A 16,322-nucleotide genomic window follows, 5' to 3' on the forward strand; every position below is an offset into this window, starting at 1 on the left:
AAACTGTGTAATGTTCTTTTAACTTATCATTTTGCTAACGTGAAGAATTCAGTCAGTTTTTGGTTAAATTTGCAGTTCTGTATATCTGAACTATCAAGGAATTATCAACTGACGTGACTTTTCAGCCTAATAGGAGCAAAGTCTAGAGACGGTGATAGGGCACCGGTAGCTTGAGTACAACGCAGTTTCGTCTATCCGAAGCTTTAATTTGGATCAACACTATTGATTTGAAAGGTAGGCCACAGCATGTAGATTGTGAGTATTTGTACTCGGATTCAAAGCACCGAACAATGTACTTTACCCGAAGGCCTTTGATTATATGCAGACAAAAAACACTTATTTCAATGTCGTATTATTTACGTAGTCCACTCATGACAGACCGTACCTAGTGGGTTAAAACCTTGTAGAGTGAGTTCTAGGCTGCGGTCAAACTATACGGGGGAGGGGGGGGGGGGGCTGAAAAATCAGTTTAAAGGGGTACGCAATAAACATTTTGAGGATTAAAAGGGGGGGGGGCGCTGAGATTTGCTTACGTATATGTATTGCTAGAGACATAGCGGATAATAGTATCACTGAAGAGCCATGCTGAATCTCATTGTACATTTGCAGCTCACTCCAACACTACACACTTCATTTACATACTTGATATATTTAATCACGAATTAGTCGATAGCAAGATGGTGTGTGTAACGTCTTAAATCAAAGGCTGTTTGTATACATACAAGTAAATGAACACAAATGAAAACTTGATGGTTTAAACAAAACAACCCAGAGCAGCGGTATAAAAAGTGTTTTACTATTAAACTTTTGCCCTGTGAACAGAACATCATCATCATGTTAGTAATATTTGCACATATTGATGTGAGGTAATGGAGAAAATATTCAATTATGCAATGGCTTCAACTTAAATGTCATGCCAATATATGGGCTCCTACATGTACATATTTTCAAAAAATGATCAATGTTGATGGGGATACTCCTCCAAATCAGCCATTAAAGTGATCATTTTTCTTTACCCCCCCCCCCCCAATCAAGATTGAAGGGAAAAGCCTGCTGGCTAAGTATGTCCATGCCAAGTGAAGGTTAGACCCCAATTTGAGATTTCTACGTTCGTAAGAGCATCTCTTACCTTACTTTTAATGTAACTAGTATACCCTACAATTGCACAACCGGTACATCTCCAGAATGTTTCCGTGACGGTATAATTCAATTGCACATATAGTAATCTTTTTTTTTGGGGGGGGGGGGGCACGAACAATTGTTGTCGTCATTTAGAGGTTGGTAGAGCAACGACCATTTCCAAGACCGTGAAAAGGAGAGACATAAGAATTCTTTATAATCAAACTAATTTATCTCCAACCTCCCCCCTCGTAAATTCTGACCGTAGCCTTAGGTCGAGGAAGGCTATCTCTATACCACATGCGGCGAAGATAAGATATCTGTATATGAACATATAATACCAAACATGAAATATTTATTCATCTGTAAGGTCACGTCATCACTGTGGCGTCGTGAATTAGTTAGAACGACCTTATACGTCCAGATTGACAGTAACATCCGACCAAGCATATGTCAAGAGGGTTAAAATCTTACGAAAGGTTCACTGAGGTTGTATCGTATAATATACACAGTGTGGTTTATATGTGTGTGCTAATGTTCACATGCTATTCTTCATGGAATGCAGGATCTCGAGTTTCTCAGGTAGTTTCAATGACCTCACATTCAACAGACAATTCCGACGTGCGGGGTTCCGGAACTAGTAGATCGTAAAAATTATATGTGATCATGTTGTACGCTGGTTTTCTATAGGTAAATAAGAACTGATCAAACATTTATCTACGACTACGTTCGATTACTTTACAATTAAGCTACCGTACTACGGTTACTTCGCAACGTACGTGACAATAATGACTCTCAATGGGGTGGAGTGGGGGGGGGGACAAATTTGCGAGAATGAATGGACAACAGGATAGCAGTTTGTTACTGTATTCAACAAGTCCTTTTACTTTGGGAAAGTAATTTTAACTAGTTTTCATTTTTGTAAATCCTACATTTTCTAATTTAAAAACTGTTTGCAAGACGCATTTTGTAATATTCGATTTCATATATTTCTTTACAGTTTTATCTCAGCATATTTTATATTGACAATTTCCTCACACTTCTCTTCCAAAATCACACTGTTTGCCCCTGTAACCGTTTTAGAAACATAAACAATGGCAATGAATGTAACGGTTGTATGAATGTAATTACGTCGACTTGTCATTAAAAAAAACATTGCTACTGTTGTCAACTCGTGGTTAGATTTCATTAGTATGACCTTTCAATTCAATAGTAAAGTCAATATTGAAGAAATAGAATAACATTGAACTGCACACAACCCTGAAGGTCAGCTTCTAAAAGCATCATCATGGTGGACGTTGGATAGAAGGTCAATCCAACGCCTATTATTACAATAACTCGTCTGGTTTCTGTACGTGTTGCGTCATGTAGTCTAAGCGATGGATTTTGGACCACGGTGGCCAGTCTCAAGTAGCGTCTGTGTACTTACCGGATCAAGACATGACCCGATGTATTTAACTTACCTGCACCTGGTTCACGACAAATATGTGTACTACTTTAACGGTCACCCTATGTCCCTCAGCAGTGTAAATCTTGCTTCACGAGATAGACACTGCACGACGTGTATATTCCAAACCAATGAGACTGGTCGTCAGATCAGAGCACATTCGTACCTGCTTTGAGAAATAAGCAAGCGTGTACATTTACGGTACCATGCAAATCAGCAGATGTGACAAATAAAGAGATAGTATGGTACATGTACTGATGACCATATTAATTATTACATGCCGTGGTAGCGGTTTGACGAGTTGTTGGCAGCTTAAAACTTATCAACGGGAGCCGAAGAGTGGATTTCATTTTGACGGCATGAATGTAGATTTTGATGGTGGCATTATGATTTCGAACGTTTTCGATGTCGTCTGACATTAGGCATAATATACGTTATTGAACTCACCTGTTAATCAACCGGAAATTTGTGGGTCGCCGTTTCTTTACCTAAAATATCTTGAATTGAATCGGAGAAAGGTCCCAGTCTATCTAGAGATCAATGTCCGCAATAATTGGCATGCATATAATATTAACTCTTTGAAAAAATCTACCAGCTTCCGAATGAGAATACATATGACGTTATGTCTTTGTAAAGGATTACTTTGATTTGTAAAAGAAAAATGGGAAAAGATTACATCGATGCCTAGCTGTATGATTCCTGATAATGGTAAAATATTACGTAACGCAACGTAACGTAACGTAACGTCAGATTTCCAATTAGTGGAACTTTGTTGTGGCTTCACGTCATCATACCTTCACAAATGCTCAAGAAGAAACCACTGCCAGTACTAGAAAGGCTATTGGTCACCGAGTCTAGACAGTGTACATGGACAGCACGATAGCATTTACCTGCCGTTCTGAATAGGAGGGAGACGAATGTCCTGCCAGAGTATGTCTTGTTTAACTTATTACAAGTAATAGGTTGGGCAGCTCTGAATGTAATCGTGTAGTCTAGCACGCCGACATTCACTGTGACATGATTATGAAGCTACGAGCTATAATTCGCTCGGGAGACAGTCTTATTTTATTTTGACTTCACCAGGCTTTAATACATATAATGAGAATACACATGACGTTATGTCTTTGCCACCAGGCTTTAATACCGAACAGGTGTCCAAAGATAAAAGTGATTACACATCAATTGTTGTCGTAACTGAGAGACAAAGTCAGCCCTAGCTTGGCCTCGCACTAAAAATCAGAGATAAAAAAACCTTCCCACTGGAAAATATAGCTCTGGAAAAGCGTAGGCCCTACCTTTTAACGGCTTAAACCTGACTAAGTACACACAAATAAAACATCTGCATGACCTGTTGCTCTGTACCTAAACAGTAATTGCGAAAAAGGAGACTTGCCTAAAATGCACACACAAAGCATCAAGAAACAAAAAGTCGGTGAGTCTAGAAAGTGTACATCGTTCCTTGGTAACAGCGCTTAGACTGAAGTCCTTTACTTTACAGCTCTCTACATTATTACAAGAGCGCCCTCAACGTGCCACAAGATCATTAATTTCTGTTTATACGTTGTAACTCTAGAAATTACATATTATGAAGCTACGAAGTATGATTCGGGCGACCGTGTTATTTTATTTTGACCTTCTAGTGTGTAAAAGTTTGCCATTATAGATATGTAAATTTGATGTTGATAATTACTACTCTTTCAAGTAAAAGTTATTAAAAACACCCTGCCCTTAAAAAAAAACAATGACTGTGTTTCTTTTCAATATTATACTTGTAGCATGGGAGGGTTACTCAGTTATGTGTGGTCGCCATCTGGTGGTGATGTCCCGGATGAGAAGACGACATTGACACCAAAAGAAAAGGAGGCCATGAGAGCATCATGGAACGTGATTTATGCTAATAAGTTGGAGAATGGAGTTGCTTTTTTCAGAAGGTTTGTAACCAAAGTAATATAACTGCGTAAAAAGCTATTATCGAAATGAGATCGACAGAAACTGAACGTTTTGTTTTAACATGTTGTAGGTTATACAAAACGATGGTGCTTCAGTTATGGGATACATTCACACTGACTGTCACTTAAGTTTATATAGTGTAACTAAATGAGGTTGAATATACGGCCTTGTGGTAAACTATAGACTCCACCCTACTTTGCATGACACACACACACACCCCCACACACACACACATATATATATATATATATATATATATATATATATATATATATATATATATATATATTGTATATATTATAGAATGGCTAGATATATTGATAATTATATAACAAATAGATATATATATAGTTACATATAGATGGATACACACATACATACATACACACACATACATACATACATACATACATACATACATACATACATACATACATACATACATACATACATACTTATACGTCACCTGCGACTATGAATTCATTTTTGAATGTCTAAAAATGCTGTTTCGTGTTAAAATAAAATCACTTCCGCGTTATACTGTTGAGCGTAGTATCATGCACCTCTCTGATAACTGCAATGCGGTTGTTTACATGTCAGCCTTAACTTTATTGTCCAATCAGAGTACGCGTTTGCTCAGTAGTATGACGTAATGTTTACTATTTGCATATCACTCAGCGATACTAGTATATTCAAACTTATAACCATCAGCTGAAAAATGAGTGCGTCTTTGTTTTGCGTACTGTATTCCATTAAATGTACATAAATGTTTGTGATATGCTTTGTTGTTCTAGTTTAGCAAAAATTACACCCTCTGTGGTGGTAATTTTCATATCCTTCATAAATTTAGGAATTCATGTTTAAGATCGCGTGACGACCGTGCGTTCGCCGTCACTGGACTTTCACGGTTGTGTGTGGAATTTTTGACTATTTCCCTGTGACATGAAAAGTACAGTGCAAAGACTTGTTACAATGTATACAACGGTGATATTTTGTTCAATTGACAACAAATTTGACACTGGAAATGCTGGTTATAGCTCGAGCTCTAGTTGTCTGCTAGATTTGTTTACAAGGGGACGTGCAGTGATCACGTGATACAACAAGCAAAAATACGGCTGTTGGTGAAAAATACGCCTGTGTATCTGCAGGGCTCTCGACCAATCAGAATGCGAGATTGGTGACAGGTGACGTATAAAAAGAGATATACATAGATCTAGATGTTAATTAACTCTTAATATACTACACATAATTTTCAGACTGTTTACTGAAGAACCTGAAGCAAGACAGCTTTTTAAAAACCTTGGAGGTTTTGAAGATTTAGAAGCATTACTGAAGGGAGCTCGGTTGAAGGCGCATGCTGCACGAGTGATGGCATCGCTGAATTCATTGATAGACCATTTAGACGATGGAGATGTGTTGATTCAACTCCTCATTGATATTGGTATCTCACATGCTAAACATAATGTACCGAAAAAGTACTTCGAGGTAAGTAAAAAAATGCTGCTGTTGGCCTCCGTGTCTGTATAGTGCATTTTGGTTAAATGGCCACTACGGATTAAACATTATCGCAAACCATTAACCAGAGCTGCTATTTCTTCCACTGCACTTCGAAAAAAACCCAGCACGTTTCGACGGTGTCGTAAAAGAGGCCGTGGTTTGCGACGATGCGGACTAAAAGTAAAATTGGAATCTAGGTGAGAAAAACATGTACAGTTGTTTTGCAGATCTCGAAATATATCAAAACTGTCTGCAATAAAAGAATGTCTCATGTTATCCCTTACTAAGATAACGCTATTGCAATAACCCGGGATTGAAACATGTCTCTTTAATGAGGGTACCAATTTTAGCAGGCAAAAACGTCCCAGTGGAAATGATCGAAATCAAGGCATTTTTTTATCAACAAAGATTTTCCGGGCCGGTGTGCAAATGTTTATAGAGGGCGCTATGCATGGCTCTCACCATTTGCGGTGTATCATTCTCTTTTAGTTACAAAGGTATACATTGGGTAGTTTGTCCATAATTCATCATCTTGCAATTGCCTCCACTTTTCAAATTTGTTGAAGAATGTTTTATTATTTTATTATTTATTTATTTATTAATTATTAATTATTGATAATTGATTAATTACTGTATTGCCTGGGACGTTTGTTTTCCAATATATATGACTTTATTCCCAGATACAAGATAATAATATACGTGAAGAGTATGTTAACATAAATAAATGGGAAAGAGGATCGAAAAATAGTTGTCTGCCAACTAAATCTAGTTCAACCCATCAATACATGTGATAATAATCAGAATATAAATATTATCTGGGTATCTTCACTGTTCCTTTGGATTTCTGATAATTGCAAAGCTTCTACAAATAAAGGAAGGGGAGGAAAACAACAACAAAACAAAACAGAACAAAAACTGAATACACTAAGATTTCGACTAAAAAAGAAGAAAAACAGAGACAAAGACAAAACACTCTTTCTAAACACAAACACCCATAGATGTACATGTACAGAAGTACATACAACAAATTAATATAATGTCATCATGAATAGTATATATGGTTGTAGCACATCCCTATACTCTGACGGAATCTACAGCGTTGCACAGTCAGTACCACGAGGCCACTGTACTTTATAAATAATGAGCTCTGAGCAAACAATGGCACAAAAAATGACCCTCACCGCATTCAGTGATAGGTTATACAGAACTTCTGATTGCACTAATGGCTTCATACACAAACTATTTACATTGTTTGGTCACGCTGCCACCAGGCTTTAATACCGCACATACATAGCTTGAAGTCCTCAATGAGCTCGCCGTTACTTTACAGTTCCCTACAAGAGCGCCCTCAACCTACCACAACATTACAATACGTTGTAACTCAAAAAATAACAGTTTTAGTGAGTCACAGATGCTGTGTATCCTGTGGTAGTATTGTCGGGAATAAGAGTGAGCAAGATATTTGCATAATCCCAGTAGAAATAACGGGTTTATGTGTAATTACATCATCGTATGCATGCAGTGATACATGTGTAAAATACCAAATATTTCAAAATATATACAAAATTGACATCATGGGAAATACTTTAGTCAAGATAACATGCATCGTAATACAAGTTCTATGTCTCTGTCTTCTCTTTTCAGGCTCTGGGAGCCATCGTGGTATGGTTGGTGGAGACCAAATCTGGTGACGCTTATTCCGAATTCGCCAAAGATTCTTGGATCAAAGCTTGGGGAGTCATGAAACCGATCATAGTAAAAGGTCTCAATGAAGCTCCAGAAAAGTAAAAAAAAAAAAAGAATAAGACACAAACAACATCTAACCACATTTCTCTTGCTGCTATCTTGAGATTTGTCGAGAATAACATTCTTATGGACCCAGAGTACATTTGTTATTTTTCATTTACACTCTCTGCAATGTCACCAACTAATTAAGCAGCGAATGTGTATATATCAACCTGTGAACTATGCTAATGTGATGTAAATCGATAATTTTATTATTAAACTACATTCTTGATATTAATAACTTGTCATTTCTTACCAGGCTCGTGCTCAGTTTAATACAATAATAAAAATACAAATCCTTAAAAAATCAACGAAACAACACTCACATGTAAGGTTAAACGGAGACTTAAGGTTAGACTTGCGATGTCACCTCTACTTGTCTAACCTGAATAGAGTCTCTATGTATGCAGCTTTTGAGTTATGCAGTAAATATTGATTCTTAATAATATAAAATTGATATCGCTGTCCTTTTCCAGCCACATGCATATGTCTCAGATGATATTGAGTGCCAGATGAATATGTATGTGTTATTGACTATTTGTCACATAAACAGGGTTCATTATAATCGTCCTCCCTCAGGAAACTAAAACGTGACATGAGCAGCAAAATCAATGCTTGTTTGAATTTCTTTATTGACTGTCAACAAGATAGTATAAGACATTGGTCACTCTTAATTACAAATAGTTCCGTACACGTACACGTGTCAGTGCGCACGTGCGTAAGTATATCTGTCCGTCCGTTTGTCCGTCCGTCTGTCTGTCTGTCTGTCTGTCTGTCTGTAATACACTATTTCTCAGAGATGCAATATCCATTTTTTTCTTTTGTATATGTCACAAAGGTGATGTCATATGCCATTTATCAAAATCAAGCTATTTCTTGCATATTGCAGACCATCTGTAGCATTTATGTGTGACCAATTTCTTTCAAAATTATGTCTAAAAGGTAATGCAGAACAATTCGCGCAAGAGAAGGGACATTGATATATAATATATGCATTACTTTGGTGCTGAGAAAACTTTAGAAAGGTGGCCATATTTGTAGCGAACACTATTATCATGATTTACTGCATAGCTCAACAGTTTCAATATATGGCAACTCCAATTCAAGTGTCCCTCTAATATTAGCTGTCTCTTTTGAGACATTGATATAATGGTCAAGTTAAGAGTATAGGCTATTTCGACCCCTCCAATGAGACTTATCAGGGAGGGATCGTTGGTTAAATTTACGTTATGTCTTCTTATTGATTATTTTTACACACATCCACACGAATCCTACGTATCATTTGAAATACTATATAGGCTTACTAATATGTATATTATTTTAATGTTGACAAACATTTGCAATGTAAAAGTTACATTGGTAATAAAACGGTAATGCCAGTAATTTTCTATACAAATCTTAGATGATATAATTGCTACTGAAATATACGTTGAATTATATCCGCCTTATCTTTACATGAATGCTGAATATTGATTTGGAAATACTGTGAAACTCACGAGACCTGAAACAAACATCCTCTGGATTGACAAAAATCGTTATTGGAAGGTAATAAAATTACATTGTGTGTAACTGTTGGTTTTGCTAACAGCGCTCAACTACAAAACACTAGTCAGGCATATCTAACCGACCTGATGGCTGTAGAAGTGCTAAGGGTCTTAACCACTGTACAGATAATGTACATTTTGTACAGTTTTCTTGTATTGTGTAAATTCTTATTCAATTGTTAATTCTTGATATAGTCTTAAACAGACATAAAAACTGCAGACGGGAGAAAATTTGCATCAACACGTTTTAAAAGAATGGTAAATAAAAAATCAACTCTGTAGCGTTTGAATTTACAATATCGTTCCCATGCATATTATACTCTGTTGTGTATGATCGATGAAAGAGGCCACGTTCAGGCATGCGCATTGTGTCTGACCTCTGATGCAAGGTTGTTGAACCACACTGCTGATCGGATATACATGTGCATGTTATTCATTTCAAATATATTTTCAGTTTCGATCGTACTACCCTCTATTCAAGAGTTGACTTGCGAATACTGTATATCGATCACTGCTTATAGTCAGTCGTCATAATCGGCATTACTACTATAGTCTGCAATGTTACCATCAGAGAACGCCTCAGCAAGTTTATCCAAATCGCTACAGTGTAACAGTTCTCTATGTTTGACATGTGGTGTGATGTCATCTAACAACTGTTCAATGGCGGTTATTTCTGCTTTGAAGCCATTTTCATTTGCGATGTCCAAGGCGTTCACAGCAAGTCGTTCTGCTTCACTGTACTGTTTCAGTCTAAGGCAACAATTTGCTTTACCTTGGAGTAAGAAGCATTCAGAGTACCCCAATAAATGTCCCGTATGATCGGCTTCTAAATCGGACTCCAAATTCTGCAACAAGCGTCGCGCCTTCTCAACCCTTACATCGGCTGCTGGTATTTCCCGCGTTCTCCCCATGTGTGAGTCACAATCAATCAGAATATTTGCCATTTTCACCACAGTACGTTGACGAACATAAAAGGTGATCCCTGGATCATCATAATAATGGTAGTCAATGGCCCTTTCTAAATCAGTGATGATTTCCTTAAACAAAATAACAAGAGAAAGAATCCAATAATTGTCATAAGTTTTCCCTTGAAACTGAAATATCAGTATCTGCATGAGAAATGACACCAAACAAAAAAATCCATTGGACCGGTACATTTAAACTATCAGCTACTGCCATAGCTTGTGATATATTGCATATACGTCTCTCTATAACACAGGTGAGTATATGTAGAACTTTCTCAGCACTTGTACGCATAAAACATTTCACTGTGTTTGTTTGGAAGTTTGAAGAGAGTGACTATATTATACTACATGTACTAGTATTATTTATAATGTAGGAAAGTATTTCTTGAATTGTACTATTGGGTGGTATTATTTGTGAAAGCTGGGGTATTATTTCCGGCAACGCAGCCACAGCTGCATTAACTGAATATACGACCTTCCATATATGTTTTGGATTTATACTAGCATGATATTTTGCCAGATCCTGACAGACGTCACAGGGTCCAAAATTTGTAATGACTTAAATAACACTGTAGTGAAGTCATTCAATCGCTGTTACTACAAGTTTGATACACTAAGTAAACACTGCAATAGTATTATTATAGCTAAAATGATGTAGGCGTGGTGTTTCACTCATGGGACTTTACGCTTCTTTTGACACAGACCTACACATATTTGAACTCTAAACTAACAATAACAGAGACACAATAAACACAGCAGGATCCTTTGCCCAATCACATTGAACACTGGTAAGCATTGCTATCCTTTCACACTGCAGTAAAAAACAGGCTTCTCATGAAAACATTACACGTGAACTTGATAATTTTAATGGCTGCAATTGTTTATTTTCTAACTTTCAACTTGACTACTTCTACATCCCCACTGTGCACTGCCCCTAGTATGCAATTGTTTCTTTTGCATTAGAAGTTGTCCGAGGGTATGTATTAAATGTCATGTCACATGAATAAAACACGAAGCCCACAGCATGATCATTTAGTTGTATTGTGGATAGTGTAGTCTAGTTCATATATACTATCGCTGCGACTCACATAGGGTTAGAAACCAAAGTTGGCATCCAGACTATTGTATTGAAAAGACAAGTTTTTTTTTCTGTATCATATGCGCGTATGTAACACACTGTTTGTAAGTAAAATGTGGAAGTTAATTCTGGTAACGGTATAGATGTATGTAGGTAATTATATAAACACTTCATCATTATATTTATACCTGAAAAAGCCCGTCAGGAGGATTAGCTTGTCTGCTGACGAGATCATACTTTATACATGCCATGCTATATAGGCAGACTCCGTGGAAGGCACACGGCTCTATTCCTTGAAATATCTAGTGGGAACAAATATAGAACTGATTATTCCAAGCATATGTGGCATAAAACAGTATATTAACATGCTGCTGTTCAAATAATTTTTAAATTCAATAGAAATCATTGTCTAACTTGTACCTTTTTAATTATCCGCTTGCTTAACTTTTCAAAATAATGTTAACAGTGGGATCTTTATGCAAGTGAAAAGTCACAGATGCAATACATATGATTTTTAAAAAATATATATATAGTTTTACAGTAGAATCAAATCGAACGAAGTTATGAAAAATGAATATCTCTTCTTCGTATACACCATATACAACAGAAAGTTCTAGTTGTCGCCAAGTTAAGTGACTAAGATAAGATCATAGCAGGGTCCGGAGTGTCTGGAAGGGCAGATTCTCACTGAACCAATTCAACCAATCATATCACTGGAATTATTAAGCCAGGAAAATTCATACCAGGTGTGATTTCAGGAAGTAAATAACATTGTCACCTACTTAATGGATTTGAATGATTTCATATGGTTCAATTTTGTATGGGTAAATGCTGGAATGATCGCAATTTAAATGTGTGATGGTTACTACACGAACAGTCTAATTTACCCACCTTTACCCGTACCCAATCTTTATCCTACCTGTGACCCACCTAAACACCATGTCTGTCCAGGAGTAGTACGAGACAAGCTACCACTTTTGACTGTCTACAGCCCCCAGGGGAAGATCAACGGGGGTAAATTAAGTCGAAAGTGGAACTTCGCCTCATACTCAACACATTTACACATCCGCTGCTCACGGAAAGACGTGGTCAAATATGACTTTTCATACTGTACATACACCAATGCAACAAGAGATATCGGTAACGATATTAAACGTTTACCTGTAGTGCTGATTGTAAACAGCTTTGGGCCTTTCCTAATAGTTTCTCTTTTCTGTAAGCGTATCCCATCATAAATAGTAACCTAGCTTCAAGTAACTGTCGATTTTCAGCCTGACCCAGGAGACTTTGTGCTGATTCCACCAAGCTCACGGCTTTGGAAGTGTCTAAATGAAGACAAGCTGCATTGGCTCGCTAAATTGGTATAAAATGTGTAGAATAAACAGAGTTATAGATAAACGAAGGGTGATATCAAGAAATCTGAGGTGAACCTGGCATTTTGTTGCAAATAACCAGCTGATATCTGAGTCAAAATTGTTTGGAGAACTGTGTTGGTGAATTATAAGAAACTATAAATAGATGCAGGATTCAGACGTGAATTGAAATGTGAAAGGCGATATGTGAGCAATGAGAAACTGCTTACTCATACAAATTTAGAAATAAGATATTCCTATACTGCAAAGTTATTCGTGGTCAACAATAGTGGCGGGGGTACGGTGCTATGGTGAGACTGTATTCTCCAACCGATACTCACATAAGACAACATAACTATTTGTATGTCTGTAGTTGCAGACTCAGCTAGTCTCAGACTTAGCTCAGAACATGTTCTGTCTACTTCTTCCCACATACCTAAAATGAAAAGTTGTAATAATGTTATCAATTTAATCTAGACTAAGTCCATTGCTTCTAAACATTTTAGATCAGTCTTCTGTGACGTTTTCGATGCATTGAGATTGAATATCTAAATGTGTGGGTTTTTAAAAAAATATTTTCTCAGGTGGTGCAGTATTTTTCTACGCACAGACTCACACATTCTTATTCCATAATAGCTTTATTCTCTCAATTTAAAGTCATATACAATTATTCTACTCATACTAAGGATATTATTATACGAACCTGCCATTTGAAGATCTGATAGTTTTCGAACTAAAGTAACATACCCTCTGCTAGTACAAATACCTGTTATAGTACAAAAGAACATCATGATGTTAGACAGTCACAGTACATATTATGTCAGTTGGACCACATGACTATTGAACTCAATGATCGCATTTTCAAAGGCATTTTAAATAATTCTTTTCTTTATCGTAATGAGAAAAAGGAAGTCACACGTATGTGACCTCGGCTTGTGTCACACTACGAATTCTCTCTACAGATGTAAACATTGTAGGATGTGATATTGTTATCCATGATGCATGATTGAATAAAAGTGGATTTGTACTGTCTAAAGTAATGAACCTTTCAGTGTGCTACTAAGTGCAAAGTGTTTGTAGAAAGTGCTATTGAATGAAAATCACTAGAACTGAAACAAAACGTCATCGGCATGAGTCTACATAAATCTTACTAAAATGCTAATTATACTGCCTGGCCTGACAAAATTCTTACTAGCATTTCAACATTTGGACAGATATCTCTGTTGGTAAGATTTTCATTGAGCCAAACGATAAAATGTAGCACCATTGACGGTTTTTCTTGAGCCAGACGATCAAATGCAACGCTGTTGCCAACAATTATAACATGCTGTGGAAACTATAAACAGTGTTCGTACGAGATTTTTGTCGAGCCAGATAACGTTTTGTTTCAGGCGTTAAGAATTTAATTATAATACACTAAAGTTATACAATTGAGGTTTAACATCATCATGGATATAACAATACACATCCTAAGGCAATATAGCCTAACATCTTGCAATACATGTATTACTTATCGGATACCAGTGTGCATAGTTCAGTTACAAAGTCTGGGTATCATCTAAAACGTAATGTTATTTTACTAAGTAATGAAATGTTATTTTAACAAGTAAAGCTATGGTAAAGCAATACCAATACGTGACACTTGTTATTTTACTGTGTAGTGCAATATTAAGTTACAGCCATGATAAAGCAATATCAATACATGACACTTACTTGTTCTTTTAATCAGTGGCATTTTCTGTGGAACTGTAATCCCTCGACATTCACGTTTCGTCACTCTTTTCTTTCTCAGTCTTGTTGCCGAGGGTTTGTCTACTTTAGTACTTTTAATTGTGGGATCTACAAAGGAGGGAGAGCGGGTAAAAACATGTCTCATTCACTAATGTAAACAAACATACTAGTATGATGTCTAGTTTCAGATCTTCAGAGTGTTAGTACTGATTATATTCGATTCAATCAAACTTCGAAACAATTTAACAAAACTATGAAAGAACAACTCAGCACATACACACACTTGTGCGCGCGCAGTCGTGTATATATATATATATGTCCACTCTCCCTTCCTTGTAGATTACCATGCCAGATGCACTTTACATTTTACTACTACTACGTATACTACTACTACTACTACTACTACTACTACTACTACGTACTGCTGCTGCTGCTTCTGCTGCTGCTGCTGCTGCTGCTACTACTACTACTACTATTACTGCTGCTGCTGCTACTACAACTGCTACTACTACTACTACTGCTACTACTACTACAGACAGACAGACAGACAGACAGACAGAGAGATAGATAGATATATAGGTAGATAGATAGATAGATAGATAGATAGATAGATAGATAGATAGATAGATAGATAGATAGATAGGTAGATAGGTAGATATAATGTACATGTATATACATCTAACCTTTTGTCCCGTCGTCAATATTTTCTGTGCAATTTAAAACATCCAGCAAGGGGTTACTTTGCACGTCAATTCTTTTTCCATCACAGCAGATATGTACAATTGATTGGGATATAACAGCATTGCTAAGATCAATCACTTTATTGTCGGAGCCGTCCACCGAAATCTTGTAAGACCCTGATTAACAAGGGATAAAATAACACCGTATTTAATATACAATTATTTTGAATCAATCACAAAGTATGCGACCTTGCGCAGAATAAAGCACGCCTACGATGTTGTCATGTGAGGATGACGCAATATTTTTTAATGGCATATGCAATTATATAACAATACCTATCGCATATATACGACGTACTGGACCACATCGAAACTGGAAACAGCAATGGAAAGCTGAATGGAGAGACACGACACAACCAATGTAAATGAATCCTTATATAACTCTCCTTGCTAGTACTATATATGTATGATCATAGGAATTGAAATACCTTGTACACACTCAATTTTGGATTCTTCCTTCCCTGGCCAGCAAACAATTCTGAATATTAATGATACTATCAGGTTCACGATGCCAACCAGCACTGATATCACAAGCATTGTCTGTCGTTGTATGCCTAGTTGTTGTCTTCTTAAATCGCTCTCCGTGGTCTGATAATGACATGCACTCGTCAACTCCTTCGAAGTATACTTGCATCACACGTAATCAGTTGTGGTTTGCGATCGGTATTGCCATGGACGTTGCCCCCATATGATTAAGTTTATCGCCACCCGATATTAGAGTCAACACTAGGTTCTTGATTTTGGGTAACCCTGGTCTTCAGTCGAAGTGGCAATTTGACAGTTCCGTAATACTAGGACTACGATGCTATTAAAATAATAGCACAGCTGAGTGTCGAGTTGTTTTCACTATGACGAAACTATTCAACTGAATGGGACAATGGCGAGTGTTCCACTTCAAAGGCTTTTCCCCGTATCTATATTGGTAACTATGACGTCATCAAATATAATATTATAAATGTGCGCAAGATGACCTGGCCACTTCAGTAAGCATTTCTAATTTTAATTAATAATTACTGAACATTAGTAAATGGATTGACATAATAGAGAAAATTAGTAAATACAATGTTATTACACCAGAAACCAGGGGAAATTTGTAAATACGTACTTAAAGGTA

The 16,322-nt window shown here is 36.8% G+C and overlaps 2 protein-coding genes across 3 annotated transcripts; one reads left to right on the forward strand and one right to left on the reverse strand.

Annotated features, from left to right (window-relative positions):
- On the forward strand, positions 1-7,951 carry LOC144444432 (neuroglobin-like). Its single transcript, XM_078133845.1, has 4 exons — positions 1-234; positions 4,342-4,497; positions 5,773-6,001; positions 7,658-7,951. Exons 2-4 carry the CDS (start codon positions 4,343-4,345, stop codon positions 7,799-7,801), a joined length of 528 nt encoding a protein of 175 aa, XP_077989971.1. The 5' UTR covers positions 1-234; position 4,342; the 3' UTR covers positions 7,802-7,951.
- Positions 7,952-8,916: 965 nt separating this feature from the next.
- LOC144444761 (uncharacterized) lies at positions 8,917-16,048 on the reverse strand. 2 transcript variants are annotated; one of them, XM_078134291.1, is made up of 8 exons: positions 15,637-16,048; positions 15,152-15,325; positions 14,451-14,576; positions 13,441-13,503; positions 13,079-13,173; positions 12,547-12,738; positions 11,574-11,687; positions 8,917-10,379 (listed from the first exon to the last, which is right to left on the reverse strand). In XM_078134291.1, exons 1-8 carry the CDS (start codon positions 15,743-15,745, stop codon positions 9,864-9,866), a joined length of 1,389 nt encoding a protein of 462 aa, XP_077990417.1. In that variant the 5' UTR covers positions 15,746-16,048; the 3' UTR covers positions 8,917-9,863. The 2 variants fall into 2 exon arrangements, with proteins under 2 accessions (XP_077990417.1, XP_077990418.1); XM_078134292.1 differs by lacking the exon at positions 14,451-14,576.
- Between the last annotated feature and the right edge of the window lie 274 nt (positions 16,049-16,322).

The sequence above is a fragment of the Glandiceps talaboti genome, chromosome 13 (genome assembly GCF_964340395.1).
Source record: "Glandiceps talaboti chromosome 13, keGlaTala1.1, whole genome shotgun sequence".
Classification (NCBI taxonomy): domain Eukaryota; kingdom Metazoa; phylum Hemichordata; class Enteropneusta; family Spengelidae; genus Glandiceps; species Glandiceps talaboti.